We start from the raw sequence: 18,062 nt of genomic DNA, 5'->3' as shown, positions 1-18,062 counted from the left end.
GTTCACGATACACAGTTCATGACACATTCATGCCCACAAAGTCATAGCATGATTTATAAAAACGACAACAGCAGGCATTTGATAAAGATAGACACAAAATGATGCCTGACCCATTGAGTTACTCCAGCATTTTGTGCCTATCTTTGCAGCATTTGCAGTTCCTTTTTATTACACTGGGTATTTAATAAGAATGCACTAAGATAACTCTACTGTTGGAATATGTTGCTGGACAAACCTGTTGATGGGGTTGGAGGGAGATATATGTCTAACTTCTCACATTCCCCTTGTCCGTAGGCTTCATCTAACTTTGTATGAGCTTCATTGCGACCTTTCATGGTGCCTGAAGGGTAATAAAAGGAACATTTCTATTCTTTCACTCATTCTGTTTACGCTAAATGGCTCAATTCTACAACTTAATAAATTCAGATTTTTTCTCAATAATTTGATCAAAATTAAGTAATAATAATTAGTGAAAGGATGCTTTTCAGACTGGAGGGAAGTGTGCGGTAGAGTCCCCACATGTGGATACCCGGAAATTGGTTTGGTGAGCTGTGAGGAGGATACGTGGACCTTAAACTTTAGAGATACAGCGCAGAAACAAGCCTTTTGGCCCACCTCTCTTTTCCAGTGTAGGTGGACCTGCAATCACCCCATACACTGGCACTATCCTACACATTCTACTCGGGACAATTTACCGAAGCCAATTAACCTACTAGCAAAGTAGCAAAGACGTGTGAGATTGTAGTTTAATTGGCTTCTGTGTATTGTTCCTGGTGCGTAGGATAGAATTAGTGTATGGATGACTGCTGGTCGGTATGGACACGGTGGGCCAAAGGGCCTGTTTCCATGCTGTATTTCTAAATTAAACTAATTCCAAAGAGTCATGACCTTCTGAGGGAAGAAATTCTTCTTCATCTGCACCTGAAATGGACAATCCCTTATCTCCCATCACTCGCAACACCCACCTTGTCCAACCTGCCACAATCTTATACGTTTCAACAAGATCATCTCTCATTCTTAAAAATTCCATGAATGTAGGTCCTATCTGCTCACCCTTTCTTCTTGAACGACTTCACTCAGCCAATTTCCAATTTGCCTAGCTGTCTTAATTCGAGGTTAAGGAGATCATATGTGATCCAGGATAACCCAGCCAATGTACGATGCTGGCAATCCTATTTGGCCTACAGGTGACTGATCCACAGGTATGGAGTGTTCCCTAAATGACCACCTACAATAGGTATGGTCTTGCCAGCAATGCCTTCAACCTGATACCAATTACACTGAAGAAAATGCTCAAATCGTATTTGGTGAAAACCCACGAATGTAATGTAATAATAATAATATCAGCGTCATTCTAAGAAACTGCAGGAGATTTGGTAAAGGAACTAACAATATTAAATAAAATAAACTAAGGAAGTCAAAAATCTTTTCTCTGCTGTTGACTACTCTACAGAAACAAACCAGGCGGCATGGTGGAGCAGTGGTAGTGTTGGTGCCTTACAGTGTCAGAGAACTGGGTTTGATCCTGACAACTGGCGCAGTCTGTGCAGATTTTGTGCATTCTCCCTGTGACCGTGTGGGTTTTCTTCAGGTGCCCTGGTTTCTTCCCACACATCCGAAGGTGTGCAGGTATTTAGGTTAATTGGCTTCTGTAAATTGTCCCCATTGTATAGGATAGAACTAGTGTGCGGGTGATCGCTGGTCGACGTGGACCAAAGGACAGTTTCCACCCTGTATCTCTAAAAATAAAACTAAAACTAAAACACACAGCTATTCGTGGTGGTTTGTCATTGACATAATATATACCAAAAGCAATAGATTTGATGCTACAATGCTTAAAGAAGTACATGCCCAATGTTACCAGACACTTATATTACACATACATAACTGTGAATTGCAATATGCATCCATTGAATAGCTAACCTTTGGTAAGTTCTTTGATGTGAGATTCTATTACCGCAGATCTGTCCATACGGTGTGACCAGCAACTGGGAGAGTACTCCTTTTCCAGTTCCTACACCAAATAAATGTGCAAACAAATATAGTTATTGCACCTAAGCACGTGAGATGGTCAAGCCGTTTGACTCTGAATACAGTTATGTTGCTATTATCTGCAAAAGTAATGATTTTCAATCATAGTTTATTTGGTTTATATGAAACAAATCCCCAATTCAACTGTATTTTACTTTTAGATTAATAAGTAAAATTTAAAAAAATATGAAGTCAGTACATAAACGTGAAGTACAAGTGTTGGAACCACACGTATATAACATCTCAAACCTAGCTGTCTTAGTTAAGGGTAAAGGAGATCATATGGGTCCATAACTTCATTTAAACTCTTATGAAACATGGCTGGATGCTGGTTGATCACACACAAATTTCAGGAAACTTTAAACTTATATGCTTTCGAGACTTGAACTACATACAGCATATACTACAAGGCACTAGGAAAATACCACCAATGCTATCTCTGTAAACTTATCTGTGTTCATTGCAAAAGAAAATGGACTAACAGTAGTATCCCCTTCCACAACAAAGCCAACCATATGAAGCCCTAGCTATAATCAGATATCAGCATCGGGCACGTCATGTTATTGATACCAGACTTCCAAACCGTGTGGCCTCACTCTGGCAGTGAAGGGAGGCCCAGGACAGAAAAATCAGTGTGGGAAAGGGAACATCTTTTCTCGCCTCCAGCTCTACAAGGACAAGGACAAACAGACTTAAAAACAGTTTTTACCCCACTGCTATAAAAGCACTAAATGTAGCTGCCAAGGAACGCAGGGGCGATACATACTAAGGGACTGTGGTACACTGTGAAATCGACAGAAGGATGTAGGGCTGGGTGTTTATGCGTGCTATTTTCATGATATTTATTTTAGTTGTTTATCTTTTTTAAATATTTTACCTTGTATGTATCGTTAGCTTTTAGAAATGTTTGAATGGTGCACTGACTGGCCGACATTTTTAAATTTTGTTGTACATGGTTCATGTTACAATGACAATAAAGAAACTATTCTACTATTTTCACCTCCCGCTCCTCCCACCCCCTACTTTCAGTCTGAAGAAGTGGCCCAACACGAAACGTCACCTATCCTTTTTGTCCAGAGATGCTGCCTGACCTGCTGAGTTACTCCAGCACTTTGTCTGTCTTTGGTATACACCGGCGTCTGCAGTTCTTTGTTTCTACACGATGATTGTTGGATTGCCGGTCATGTTGCTGCCATGGCCACTGGAGGGGGCAGTGAAATAGCTGGTGGGCCTAACATGTCTGCCTTGTGAAACTTGCTACATTTCCACAATGGAGACCTTGGGAGCATGCCAAGTATTTTTGCTTCGGTGATACATGTTGCTATTTTAATCGTGTAAATACTATTCACCGAGCAGGAGAGATCTCGGATTTCTTGTGTTATTTTTAACTTTTGTTTACTCGATCTGATCACGTCTTGCTTCGAGCAAAGGACAAGGAGTTCCAAAACATCCTGACGTGGAATACGGATCTGTGTCCAGGAACCGTAAAATTCCACCCTAATTGGGCACGGTGCAACATGATGAAATATAGCAACTTAATATAATATTCCTGATATATTGTCACCTCCGAGCAGTGTCACGTTCACTTCTCTCTCAACATTTCCCTTCACTACGATGCTCGAGTTAGACGACGCTCGAGTTAGAGCATATTGGGTGTTGTTGCCGTTCAAGATCCTGGACTCAAGGGTTGACAGCACAGGGAAAGGCCATTCAATGCATTCTATCAAAAAATGGACGTTTACTGCAAGTTTTTTCCCCAGTTTCTACCTTAAATTTAGTTTAGTTTAGAGATACAGCGTGGAAACAGGCCCTTTGACCCACTGAGTCCGCACCAACCAGCGATCCTTGCACATTCAACAGCGATAAGACAGAATTCCTCCTCATAGGCTCCAAAGCCACACTCAGCAAAATCAATAACCCCATATCTCACTGACCTCCTCTCCCCCTACCAACCCTCACGGTCCCTCAGATCCACATCAGCCGGTCTCCTCTCCATCCACAAGTCCATCCTCCGCAGTTTTGGGGACAAGCCTTCTCCAGGGCAGCTCCCAGGCTCTGGAACTCCCTCCCCCAACTGATCCGCAATTCCGTGTCCCTCACCATCTTCCAGTCCCGCCTCAAGACCCATCTCTTCACCTCTGTCTATCCTTAGCCCCACGCCCCCTCCCTTTTCATCTATGCATTAATTGCCTCATATTGTGTTTTGTATTGAATTCTGTCTTTACTTTGTGTACTAGTCATGTCTCTACTATTTATTTCATTCCCCTTACATGTTTTTCCTCTACCTGCTAAATTTTTGTAAGGTGTCCTTGAGACTCTTGAAAGGCGCCCATAAATAAAATTTATTATTATTATTATTATTATTCACACTATCCTACATACTAGGTACAATTTACACTAATACCAAGTAATGTTCAGTTACTGTTTAAATTCAATCACGGGTTCTGATATAACCACCCTTTACAGTGAGTTCCTTTTTTCTCTCAAATCCCTTCTAATTAAAATTGAATCTGAATCTGAATCTGAATCTAATCCTTTTACCAATTAAGTCCATGCCTCGGAGTAATTGTCCTTTCATTAAAGGAAAACAAATAATTCCCATCGTCTCCTAATTTTAATTACCTAAAGTCGAACACCTTTCAGTTTAACTTCAACCGATATAGTTTCATAATCGTAATTCTTTGGTCCCGAGTGGAACATAAAATATAGTCAAATCAACTTTATTTGTCACATGCACATACAAGATGTACAGTGAAATGAAACAGTGCAGCACAGGAACGGCCCCTAAGGCCCATAATGTCCGCACCAAAGACGTCGTCAAGCTAAACTAATCTCATTTACAAGCACATGATCTATATTCCTTTCCCAACTATTTACCTATCCAAATGTCTTTCCACCCTGTCTGTGTGAAAAAGTAACCCTTCAGGTTCCTATTAAATCCTCCAACTTGCAAAGAGGTAAAAGATACTGTGGCACAGTCTCAACAAAGAACAGGTGAATCATTCTTTTACCATTCATGTCCCAATCAAAGTGACATAAACAGGATATCATGTTGCTTTTGAGGGATCAACAGTGCACAGATTGGTTCAGTCTTTCTTTTCTTACATCAGCGGTCCCACTGAGGATAGTTTGGACAAAGAAAAGCTGTTCCAAATATGAGGAAAACTGGTTTTGGATAAGAAAGGCAGGAAAGACAAGAGGGCGATCTGTTTATGCGGCAAAGGTGACAGCAGCTGAAATGAACGATGATTTCAGACTGATATTGGATAAGCACTTGAGGGAAACAAACTTACATTCATATAGGAAGAGAGTGGGGGACTGAGCTGGGCTGGATGAGCCTGCGAGGGTTCTACCTGTCATATAATAACCCACTACACTCCACGCAGCCTCGGCAAGGCCGCCAGCACATTCAAGAACCGTTCTCACCCCAGTCACTCCCTCTTCTCCCCTCTCCCATCGGGCAAGAGGTACAGAAGTTTTAAAACGCATACCTCCAGATTCAGGGATAGTTTGTTCCCAGCTGTTATCAGACAACTGAACAGTCTTCTCATCAGCTGTAGAGTGGTCCTGACCTCCCATCTACCTCTGTCTGAAGAAGGGTCTCAACCTGAACTGGCACCTATTCATTTTCTCCAGAGATGCTGCCTGACCCGCTGAGTTACTCCAGCATCTTGTGTCCATCTCCCATTCACCTCATTGGAGACCTTTGGCCTATTATCAATCGGACTTCAATGTTATATCTTGCACAAAATATTATATCCTTTATCTGTGCACTGCGGATGGCTTGATTATATTTGTGTATGGTCTTTTCTTTGACTATATAGCATACAAAACAAAAGCTTTTCAATGTCCAATAATAAACTAAGCTAAATGAATGCTTCATTATCCGTGAAAGAGTTGGGATGACCGGAGGCATTGAAATGCAACCCCGATAAATGATTTCTGTCTTGAGATGAAAGATATGAGAAAAAAAATTGACTGACCTCTTTATCCATTTTCTTCCAAGAGCTCATTCTGCCAGTTATCTTAGATCCCTGAAATCTGTTCCGGAGTGGAATCGTCAAAGGAATTAAAATAATTACTGTAGCAGATGTACTGATGAGCAATTGATAGCATTTCTTTCCAAAAGACACTTTTAGCTGAGTATAACAATAATATACATTCATCCAGTCAAATGTATCACTTCAAACATTTGTATGGTTTACGTCATTACTCTGCTGATAGCAGAGGTTTTTATAAACTTCCTATAAAATAAACCTTACTGCTTTCTCCCAGCAACTCAAGTACGCCCATCAATGCATGTTTTAATTTTTAACACCTTAAATGTCAATTAGTATCATCAGTCGTACATCCCTCAAAATCATGTTCATGTCATAGGAGCAGAGTTAGGCCATTCAGCCCATCGAGTCTACCCCCCCCCCCCCCCCCCCCCCCCCCATTCAGTCATGGCTCATTTATCTTTCCTTCTCAACCCCATTCTCCTGCCTTCTCCCCATAACCCTTGACACCTTTACGAATCAAGAATCTGTCAATCTCGGCCTTAAAAACACCCAATGACTTGGCCTCCACAGCTGTCTATGTGGAACCCATCCAATGACTATCTTCCTTAATCATCTTCCCAACCATCTCCTCACATCAACTGCCTCAATTCCATCCCCACTCCCTCTGATATTATGCCTGCCCCCCATCTTGTCATCTCTCCAACCCAATACTGATGTTCTGCTTAATTCCAGATTTGTTAGTCTGACTCCTAATAATCTTCGTGACTCCTATGTACAGCATGGAAACAGACACTTAGACCGAATCGGTGCCAACCTGCGATCCCCGTAGTATCCTACACACGAGGGACAATTCACAATCTTTACTGAAGCCAATGAACCTACAAACCTGTACGTCTTTGGAGTGTGGGAGGAAACCGGAGCACCCGGAGAAAACCCACGTGGTCATGGGGAGAACGTACAAACTCCGTACAGACTGCACCTGTAGTCAGGAGCGAACCCAGGTCTCTGGCACTGTAAGGCAGGAACTCTACCACTGCACCACTGTGCCCATAATCTTACAGCATACCCCCCCCCGGCTCCATTGAACAAATACCTTTGAATTAAGGCAAAAGAAAGTTCAACCTGGAGCAGCAAGCACTAAACTAAAAATTGTGATTTCAAGCAAAGAAATTAAACTATAATTGCAAGCTTTAGATTTGCTCTTACCAGACAACTGTGCTTAGCTTGTTGAACTTTGAAATCCAAAGCAATGGAATGTTTAGGAACCACATGTCATTGGTGAATATTTGTTCAAATAAAGCTGTTCAAAAGTCACGATCATAATGATAAGACTGTCCTGAGCAGATAACACGTGGAAAAGGCTACACTGCAAACTGCGCCAAACCACCAGGGCGGATTTAAATGAAGAGAGGTTCTAGGCTATTCCACTTGTGAGGCCCCTCCCAGACGAGAGGAAGTGTCCGCCATGTGCAGCCGAGCGTGGCCAATGAGATAAGGGCTGGAAAGCTGCGCTTTTTATTTATTGCCAGTGCTAGTGTTGAGTTATCGGCTTAAAACACTATTATTCTAAAATGGAGGGCAAGGAAAATTACTGAAGTGTTGTTTAGAGACTACAGTGCGTTGTGACACCATATGTGAGAAAGGCCTATGACAGTGTCAAAAATATTATGCACCAGGCTCGTACAAAGCTTTTCAAAAAGGGGGGGGGGGGTGCATGGCCGGATTACAAACATTTTATGTGAAATAAGTGCATGCAGTGCATATCACAAGTGCTAAGCTCAAAGTCCCTTGCGGCCGGAGTCCAGGGCCCTGGAAGCTCTGGGGTTTTAGATGCTCTCTGGTGCATTCTGAGCCTTATTTTGGAGCATTTTGCACCAAATATATGACCAATATTTCAGAATTAATTTTGGTTAAGAGTAATGAGTGAGTTGAATGGGATAACTGGGGTCATTGTTGTATACATTTTTTAAATCAAGAATTGAAGCTGTCCTTGGTTTAATAATCAAGTTGTACTGTAAAATGTTATAAAGAAGCATGTAAACACTGCAAATAAAATACTGTATATTTTTGCAGTAAATAAAATCTTCTTTTAGAAAATGTTTTGTGTGTTGATTTGATTGCCTGTGACTGTTCGACTGTGTTAGTGTGCACACGTTAAAAATATGATGCAAAATGAAAGTCGCAAAGTATGGAATACATATTTTTCAGTCAAGGGAAAGAAAGCAGTTCCAATTGTTTAATACTATTCACATGGAGGAGAAAATATAATTGCTCTAAAACCTACCTTAATTTTGCAATCTCACTAAATATTATCTCACTTTCCCTCCACCCTCCTTCTTCCCCCTCCCTCCACCTCTCTCCCTCCCCCTCTCTCTGCCCCTCCCCTTTCCTCCTCTCTCTCTCTCTCTCCCCTTCCCCTCCCCGTCCCTCTCTCCCCCATCTCTCTCAACCCCCCCTTTCTCCCTCTCTCCTCCTCCCCCCCCCTCTCTCTCCCTCCCTCCCCCCCTCTCTCCCTCCCACGCAGCGAGGCTCCGACTCCTCGCCACAGACATTTTTGAAATACTTGGGGGGGGGGGGGGGTGGGGGGGGGGGGGGGGAGAAGGATTTGATTAAAAAACGTGCACTTCAACTCGACAAAATGAAATGAGGAGCGGATACTTAGAAAGAAAAGCGAAATCTCTACCGAAATGGAAAATATCTCGGAGATTGAGCGTCTGGATTGGGCGTGGCAATGAATCAAAGGAAGAAATACAGCCGGCAGCCGTACATGCAAATGAATCCATTCCGATTGGACATCTGCGAGCATCGGCCATTCCGATTGGACATCTGCGAGTATCGGGCGCGAATCGAAAGGCAGGAAGGGCGCCGGTCGGCAGTCGGTCGGATGGCCCCAGAGTTTTATAGAGATAGATATATATAGATAGATAAGATAGATAGATAGATAGATTTGCCTTCTGCAATTTGTCCCTAGTGTAGGATAGAACTAGTGTACGAGTAAGAAAGAAATGCTGATGCTGGTGAGGAAATATTATATAAATAGAACCGCCTAGATAGTTACTTTTATATAAGCTAGGTAATTTGCAAAAGAAAAACAAAGTTTTCCTGAACTGAAATAAAGTGCAAACAGACAGATACACACAGGCAAAGATGAATCAAAACATGGAGGCCTGAACCTGAATCTGCTTAGCTTAGGTTTATTGCTGAGGCACTGGAGGAAATTGTATTTGATATGACTTTGTGTTGAAGAATAGATAACTGAAAAGGGGCCTCTTCTTAGGCCAGAGTTCAGTTGTTCTTAGTTGTTCTTTCCTTTGTGGACATTCTTGAGCTGTGAGGTTTGGGCTGAGTGTAAGATAATAGGCCCTGTAGCTAGCCTTGGCTATGTTGAATTCGGATGGATATGAGGGGAGTCGTTGTAAAATATCTTGTAGAGAGATAGCAGGAAAAGGGGAGGCTGTAAGTTAAGCTGCATGAAGTCTGTAAGTTAAGTGAATGAAGCTGTATCCTGGAACCAAACACCAATTAAGTAAATTGACAGATTTACGACCCATGTATCTTTGGATGGGAGATGGAAATGTGCGTTTTGAGCATAGAAACTGTAATTCAGCAAACTTATATAATTAATGTTTTAAAGACATAGGTAATGGTATTTCAAAATGTGTAAAACTATAGTAACACGAATTGTGAAATGTATTGTCTTAGTAGAAAGGTACACTTTAGACTTATAGAAATTGTTTAGATTTATAGAAATATATTTTCTCTTGGTATAGAAAGTGTGTATGACTTGTGTGATCATTGTGTTATATACGTATCTTGTATTTTGAGGAGTGGTCTTTCATAAGAGCCTACTGGGGTTTTGCTGTGTTGAAATAAAATAATTCTAAAACAGTTATAAAGCACAGGCAAACGAAGGCTGTAATGAGGCCAGGGAAGGGGGATCATGTGACTGATGTTGTAAATCACCAGAGGGACAGATGATTGGTTACTAGCTTGTCATACCCTCTGTATCTGAAATTACTAATACCTATATAAATGCCATGAGTTTGTATCAAAGTTACTCCTCTCTGGACCCGCCCCAGAGCATCAGCTCTGTGTTGGAAGGTTCAAGAGACTAGTCTCAGCTGAATAAAGAATTGATTTTAACAGCAACAAGTGTTTGAGTCAAGTTGACTTTAGATTGAAAGAACTCAGTTTAACATTTGGTGTCAGAAGTGGGATTTTAGATGGATAACCGACAACTCAAGGAACGAAAATAAGAGTCAAACTGCGCACTGATCAGACCAGATGAATTTGCCAAGCAGAAGTGAGTAGTTAAACACCACTCTGTCTTCCTCTTCTCCGTATTCTCTGCGTAGTCGACCCTTCGTTCTTGTGTTGAACGGGGTCCTGACAGAATCAAGTCAATCTAACAAACCTTGTTGAGTGGTAAGATAGACTTTTAAACAGACTGGTCCATTGGGAATGGAAAGACTCTGCCATTTGGAATGGAGACTTGGTCATTGGGAATGATCGATGGTAAATGATGGCTGAACTGGATCCTGTCAGCTAAACACTGACAATAATAATAATAATAATAATAACTTTATTTATAAAGCACTTTAAACAACTGCAGTTGCCACAAAGTGCTGTACATAAGAACTCATGGACAAGAAGTTATTACAAACCATTAAAAACCGTAAAACAAAGGACTATAAAACAGTAAAAGTTAAAAGACATTAAAAGCACTAAAAACAGGAGCAATGTCTCAGCCAGTGTCGAAAGCCAGAGAATAAAAATGAGTTTTTAGGGTGGATTTGAAGATGGACAGTGAGGGGGCCTGTCTGATGTGCAATGGCAAGGTGTTCCAGAGTGCCGGAGCAGCAACAGAAAAGGCTCTATCCCCTCTGAGCTTCCGCTTAGACCTTGGTACCTCAAGGAGCAGCTGATCAGCTGACCTGAGGCACCGGGCAGGAGCGTATGGGTGGAGCAGCTCAGAGAGGTAAGGCGGGGCGAGCCCATTCAACGATTTAAAAACAAATAAAATAATTTTAAAATGCTAAATTCCTCTTGGTAATTTGGAATGGCAAGAGGGTTGAACTGGATCCTTCCTCTTGTCATTTAGAATGGCAAGAGGGGGGTTAAAGATTTGGAAACAGGGTTGGCTAAACACTGACAATGCAAAATTAATCTTGAATCATTTGGAATGGTGGGAAACAATTGAATTCAGATCCAATGATGTCACGGTTGCTAAATAAGAAATAGTAAAACGTCATTATTATATTGTTGTAAGAATAAAGCATAAGAATATTAATACTGCATATGGAATAAGTGGGTGTGAATATTGTAGTAAGGTGATAAATTTAATAAGTGGAGGTATTGAGACGAGAGTGTGCACACTAGAGGAATAAGCAACAGAGAGAGAGAGAGAGAGATAAGACTGAAAACAAGCAGGCTGGAAATTCTGGAAGATAAGAAAGGACTGTGCAGTTCAAATGGTTGGCCTTCAATTAGCAGTGGGAGACGAAGGGGAGGTATAGGAAAATAATTGGAATTTGTTCCCTATCAGCCCCCGGGTCACAGTCCGAGCCCTAGTCAGTGGTGACAGGAATTTACCAAAGTTTACCCATGGCAGAGTCAGGAACCGACAGTGCATCCACCTCGGGTGTCTGACCCAAGAAGAAGGAGAAGCCCCAGTTTAGTAGCAAGGCATACTAGGTCCCAGTCTAGAGAAGGTGCTGAAATAGACGGAATAAGAAAGCATCCTCCAGGTGCCAATATCCTGTCAGAACAGTCCCTAACCCCAGAGCCCTAATACCTCCTCCACCCAATCAACAAGACAATGGCGAAACAGGCATGAATAATGTGTGGCTGCTGTGGAAACCACATGAGATGATGGCAATTTTGTTGGGAGTGCCTAAGAAACGGAATCCACAAGCTTTCATTGAATTTTTAAGAACGACGATATATGTATATTACGCTGATTCCTGAGATTTATGGGTACTAGTTCAGAAAGTCTTAACAGCGATTGAGTATACCAGATTCTTGGCTCATTTAACCTATAACAACCATGCAGCCCTAGCGGCGGTGCACCCAGGCCACAACGGCAGTTAGGTAAATTCTGAACCTCACGGTTTTTGGTTCCTACCTAAATAGTAGCGTTCCTAAGGGGGGAACTAATTGCCGACTTAATTTCCGGGGTGCACGGTTGTTGGCGCACACAGAAGCCATGACTAAGAAGAAACCAAGAAATACCTCTTAAGTAGTAAGCAGTGGACGAGGTATGTTGTTTATTTGCTTGGTTAGTGTGGTGTTGTGTTGCTGTATGGACGTACATGCATGTATTTTGTAAACTGCATTTTTATTTTGTTTGTTTTTGTTTTTTGTTGCCTTGTTTTTGGCTCAGTTCTCACGGGTTGGTTGGAGCCGAAAATAAACCCCGTATTTAACCACGATCTCGAGCCTCGTGTACTACTTGGGAGCTACAGGCAGGTAACAATGAGGATCGATTACAGCTTATGCTGGCAGCCGTGGGCCTCACTCTCCAGCAGCCAATCGATATATCAAAGGTTTTGGATATGAAACCAGAGGAAGGTGAAGCTGCAGAAGATTTTCTGGAAAGGTTTAAAACCATCTACGGTAACCAATCGGGTGACACTCAGTATCAGCAAGGAAATGACTCGCCACAGTTTTGTGCTATGGTTATGAACTGTTTGCCTTCCAGCGTCGCAATGGCTATTTAAACCAATAATTTGGAATGATCAGGGTGTCAAGAGCTGTGAAAGCCTTTTGGAAAAACGGTCCTATTGGAGACAGAGAAGCCCAAGTAAAGGCTTGCCCTGTGAACCAGTTAAGACTCCTTTACCAGCAGGTCCCTTTGAGACCTTTCAAATGGACTACATTGAGTTGGAATGATTTCAGTGTTATAAGTATGTTTTTGTAATTATTGATGTTTTTAGTAAATGAATAATTAGTGTAAACGCCTCTCATGTGTGTGATAGCATTATGGTTTTTGAATGAATGCTGAAGTTAAGTATTTTATTTGTTGTAAATCACATGTTATAAGTGTAGGTGTGTGTCCCTTTAAAAAAAACTGTAAACAGGGGGGGTGAAGTTTTTTTTACAGCTACCCTCGGCTGTGAGGTTAACCTCTCAATTTCAAAGGGGAAATAAGTTAATTGCTGAACCACAACCAGCTTTAGTGGTTTGTTTAGATAAACATTCTGGTTGAAAAAGGGAACTGACTGATAATGGGTTAGTCATGAGTTAAAGTGATATTTTACTAAATCACTGGAATATATCTTTGATCACTCCTGTTTGACAGAAAAATTGAAAGTTTGTTGGGTTTATTTTAATCCGTATTATACCTGTTTTTAAGATGCAAACAGTATTATGTGACAGGTTACACAAAAAAGCTGGAGAAACTCAGCGGGTGCAGCAGCATCTATGGAGCGAAGGAAATAGGCAACGTTTTGGGCCGAAACCCTTCTTCAGACTGATCGGGGGCGGGGGTGGGCGGGAACAAGAAAGGGAAAAGGAGGAGGAGCCTGAAGGCTGGGGGATGGGAGGAGACAGCAGGGGGGCTGAGGAAGGGGAGGAGACAGCAAGGACTAACAAAATTGGGAGAATTCGATGTTCATGCCCCCGGGATGCAGACTCCCCAAACGGAATATGAGGTGCTGTTCCTCCAATTTCCGGTGCTGCTCGCTGTGGCCATGGAGGAGACCCAGGACAGAGAGGTCGGAGACGGAGTGGGGGGGGGAGTTGAAGTGCTGAGCCACCGGGAGGTCAGCTTGGTTATTGCGGACCGAGCGGAGGTGTTCGGCGAAACGATCGCCCAACCTCCGCTTGGTCTCACCGATATAGATCTGCTGACATCTAGAGCAGCGGACGCAATAGATGAGGTTGGAAGAGATGCAGGTAAACCTCTGTCGCACCTGGAACGATTGCTTGGGTCCTTGAACGGAGTCGAGGGGGGAGGTAAAGGGACAAGTGTTGCATCTCTTGCGGTTGCAAGGGAAAGTGCCCGGGGAGGGGGTGGTACGAAAGGGAAGGGAAGAATTGACAAGGGAGTTATGGAGGGAGCGATCTTTGCGGAAGGCAGATATGGGGGGAGATGGGAAGATGTGGCGAGTGGTGGGGTCACGTTGGAGGTGGCGAAACTGACGGAGGATTACTTTTTGTATGTGACGGCTGGTGGGGTGAAAGGTGAGGACTAGGGGGACTCGGCCCTTGTTGCGAGTGGGGGGATGGGGAGAGAGAGCAGTGTTGCGAAGGTATGGAAGAGACCCTGGTGCGAGCCTCATTTATGGTGGAGGAGGGGAACCCCCGTTCCCTGAATAATGAGGACATTTCAGAAATTATGTGACAATCCAGCTGAGATTTCGAAGTGGATTGATTTGATTGTTTGCTGAAATTTTCAGAATAAGACAGTGTATTGGATAGTATGGAGAACTATAGAAGAGGGGCAGAATAAGAATACAGACCACTCCATCTGGTACAGCATGAATAACTCCTGCGGAAATCCTATGTATTAAATTTAACCTGTGCTTTGCGAACTCATTTACAGGTCAGGACTGCATATGGTGAGTAGCCAGCAGTCAAAGGTCCATCTAATATTGAGCCATGTTGCTATGTGCTGGTCAGGAACTGGATGGTTAAGCACGTGGACCCAATCCGACTGCTGCCAAGGTCGAGGGTCGTGCTACATGGGTTCATCTGAACCACTGCAAATTGATTGGGGAGCCCAATCAAAAAGGGGGAGAAGAGTAATTTTATTTTTAACTCAAGAGTTTTTAGTTTTTACTTTTCTGCTTTGCTTGGGAGTTGTATCATTATAAGTTTGGTTGTACCATTATAAGTTTAGTTGTATTATTATAAGTTTAGTTTTGAATCCTTATTTTGCTATATGGTTAAGAATATGCGACTGATTGCTGGACTGACTGACTGAAGGACGTTGAAATTGAGTGAATAGTTGTTTAAGCTAATTAAGTAAGAAATGAGCTTTTTGTGAGCCTTTACATATTTCAGATAAATTAACATGAAGCGATTCATCCTGCTATGCATCCTGATGCTACTACAGTGGAGGGAAATGAAGGAAAAATTTGACGATGTGTCTCGGGACAAACAAGCAGAGTCTATCACCTCTGCAAAAGAGATGTGGTACAGTGCAATGGCCCAGATGCCTTTGGATCCTGGGATGTCACCAAGATTGACTATTGCAATGGGATACAGCATCAGCCCGATTGGCAGGTAGACTTAGATAACCGACACCTATGGGAATTACCCTATTGGTCTCTGGAGTGCAAATTTGACTTTTTCTGCAAACGGTATTCTTTGGAAGACAACTCGGCAAAGGAACATTTGTATGATGGATTATGCTATTGAGAAGCATTAGAGGTCTACCCTTATTTACAGGAGAAAGAACATGAGAAAAATATGGGAAAATGGGCATTGGAAGAAACAGACTCTAACATGTTTATACAAGCCCATAATGAACTATTTGGTAAAGGACAAATTGTGTGTTACCTTGCTACTATCAGAAATACGTCTGTTCTCTTTACAGGATAGATATGCCTTATACTATCTGTTGGCACATGAGGGAGGGACATGTGCTATTGTGAAAGACAGATGTATGATGGGAATTCAGGACAGAACAGTAACATCACAAACATCAAAATGACATTATTACACTGCTCGATGGAATACAGGAGGGTATTGAATGGGGAGACTGGGGATTTGGGGGATTTTATAATTGGATCATTAGTACTACTTTGGTTCTGTCTTCACCAAGGAAGACATAAATAATCTGCAGGAAATAGCAGGGGACCGGGGGTCAAATGAGATGGAGGAACTGAGTGAAATCCAGGTAAGTGATGTTAGGTAAATTGAATGAATTAAAGGCCGATAAATCCCTAGGGCCAGATAGGCTGCATCCCAGAGTACTTAAGGAAGTAGGCATGCTGGTGCAGCAGGCAGTGAAGAAAGCGAATGGTATGTTAGCGTTCATAGCAAAAGGATTTGAGTATAGGAGCAGGGAGGTTCTACCGCAGTTGTACAGGGTCTTGGTGAGACCACACCTGGAGTATTGCATACAGTTTTGGTCTCCTAATCTGAGGAAAGACATTCTTGCCATAGAGGCAGTACAGAGAAGGTTCACCAGACTGATTCCTTGGATGTCAGGACTTTCATATGAAGGGGTTGGACAGGCTAGATGCCGGAAGATTGTTTCCGATGTTGGGGAAGTCCAGAACAAGGGATCACAGTTTAAGGATAAGGGGGAAATCTTTTAGGGCCGAGATGAGGAGAACATTTTTCACACAAAGAGTGGTGAATTTGTGGAATTCTCTGCCACAGAAGGTAGTTGAGGCCAGTTCATTAGCTATATTTAAGAGGGAGTTAGATGTGGCCCTTGTGGCTAAAGGGATCAGGGGGTATGGAGAGAAGGCAGGTACAGGATACTGAGCTGGGTGATCAGCCATGATCATATTGAATGGCGGTGCAGGCTCGGAGGGCTGAATGGCCTACTCATGCACCTATTTTCTATGTTTCTATATATGCAGCAATAGTGGTTTTGTGTTTGTTTGTGGGAATTGTTTTTGTTAAATGTATTATTTCTAGACTAATGACAGCCTTGGGTAATGTGGAAACTGGTGAGAAGATATTATTGCAACATCTAGAAGAAGACATTCTAATGTTGAATGATGAGGTAGTTGAAAGGATGGTAAATGCGCAGGTTGAGAAAGAATTATTAGAAGATTAATGTATTAGAATGAATAAAATGGAGACAGATCAGTGGTATGGAACCCAGAATAGCTGAGCACCCTAAGGGCTAGGTTATGAAGCATAGGAGAGAAGTAGGGAACAGCATTGGTGTCAACAAGCCAGCCTGCTGACCTACGTCGTCCAGGTTTTGGGGGCTATAAAGCATCTCGAGGCTAGGTATAAACTTGAATGACTAATAAGCCAATGCTGATTAATCTCTGCCTTGTGTTATTATCTTATTAGTGGTCATAGAATGACCAAAGTGGACAATGAGGAAATATTATATAAATAGAACTGCCTGGATAGTTACTTTTATATAAGCTAGGTAATTTGCAAAAGAAAAACAAAGTTTTCCTGAACTGAAATAAAGTGCAAACAGACAGATACACACAGGCAAAGATGAATCAAAACATGGAGGCCTGAACCTGAATCTGCTTAGCTTAGGTTTATTGCTGAGGCACTGGAGGAAATTGTATTTGATATGACTTTGTGTTGAAGAATAGATAACTGAAAAGGGGCCTCATCTTAGGCCAGAGGTCAGTTATTCTTAGTTGTTCTTTCCTTTGTGGACATTCTTGAGCTGTGAGGTATGGGCTGAGTGTGAGATAATAGGCCCTGTAGTTAGCCTTGGCTATGTTGAATTCGGATGGATACGAGGGGAGTAGTTGTAGACCTTGTAGAGAGATAGCAGGAAAAGGGGAGGCTGTAAGTTAAGCTGCATGAAGTCTGTAAGTTAAGTGAATGAAGCTGTATCCTGGAACCAAACACTAATTAAGTAAATTGACAGATTTACGACCCATGTATCTTTGGATGGGAGATGGAAATGTGCGTTTTGAACATAGAAACTGTAATTCAGCAAACTTATATAATTAATGTTTTAAAGACATAGGTAATGGTATGTCAAAATGTGTAAAATTATAGTAACACCAATTATGAAATGTATTGTCTTAGTAGAAAGGTACACTTTAGACATAGAAATTGTTTAGATTTATAGAAATATATTTTCTCTTGGTATAGAAAGTTTGTATGACTTGTGTGATCATTGTGTTATATACATATCTTGTATTTTGAGGAGTGGTCTTTCATAAGAGCCTACTGGGGTTTTGCTGTGTTGAAATAAAATAATTCTAAAACAGTTATAAAGCACAGGCAAACGAAGGCTGTAATGAGGCCAGGGAAGGGGGATCATGTGACTGATGTTGTAAATCACCAGAAGGACAGATGATTGGTTACTAGCGTCATACCCTCTGTATCTGAAATTACTAATACCTATATAAATGCCATGAGTTT

General features: G+C 42.0%; 1 protein-coding gene across 1 annotated transcript in view; it reads right to left on the bottom strand.

Annotated features, from left to right (window-relative positions):
• Positions 1–18,062, bottom strand: part of afmid (arylformamidase) — a 44,484-nt gene that overhangs the window by 24,778 nt on the left and 1,644 nt on the right. Inside the window, exons 2-4 of the mRNA XM_055653858.1 lie at positions 6,015–6,072; positions 1,924–2,014; positions 236–340 (exon numbers count right to left, since the gene is read on the bottom strand). Of these exons, the coding sequence (XP_055509833.1) occupies positions 236–340; positions 1,924–2,014; positions 6,015–6,072 (254 nt within the window). The remainder of the gene's footprint in view (positions 1–235; positions 341–1,923; positions 2,015–6,014; positions 6,073–18,062) is intronic.

This window comes from Leucoraja erinacea, chromosome 23 (genome assembly GCF_028641065.1).
Source record: "Leucoraja erinacea ecotype New England chromosome 23, Leri_hhj_1, whole genome shotgun sequence".
NCBI classification, from domain to species: domain Eukaryota; kingdom Metazoa; phylum Chordata; class Chondrichthyes; order Rajiformes; family Rajidae; genus Leucoraja; species Leucoraja erinaceus.
The sequence above is the reverse complement of the archived record's forward strand: the minus strand, read 5'-3'. Positions and strand labels throughout refer to the sequence as shown.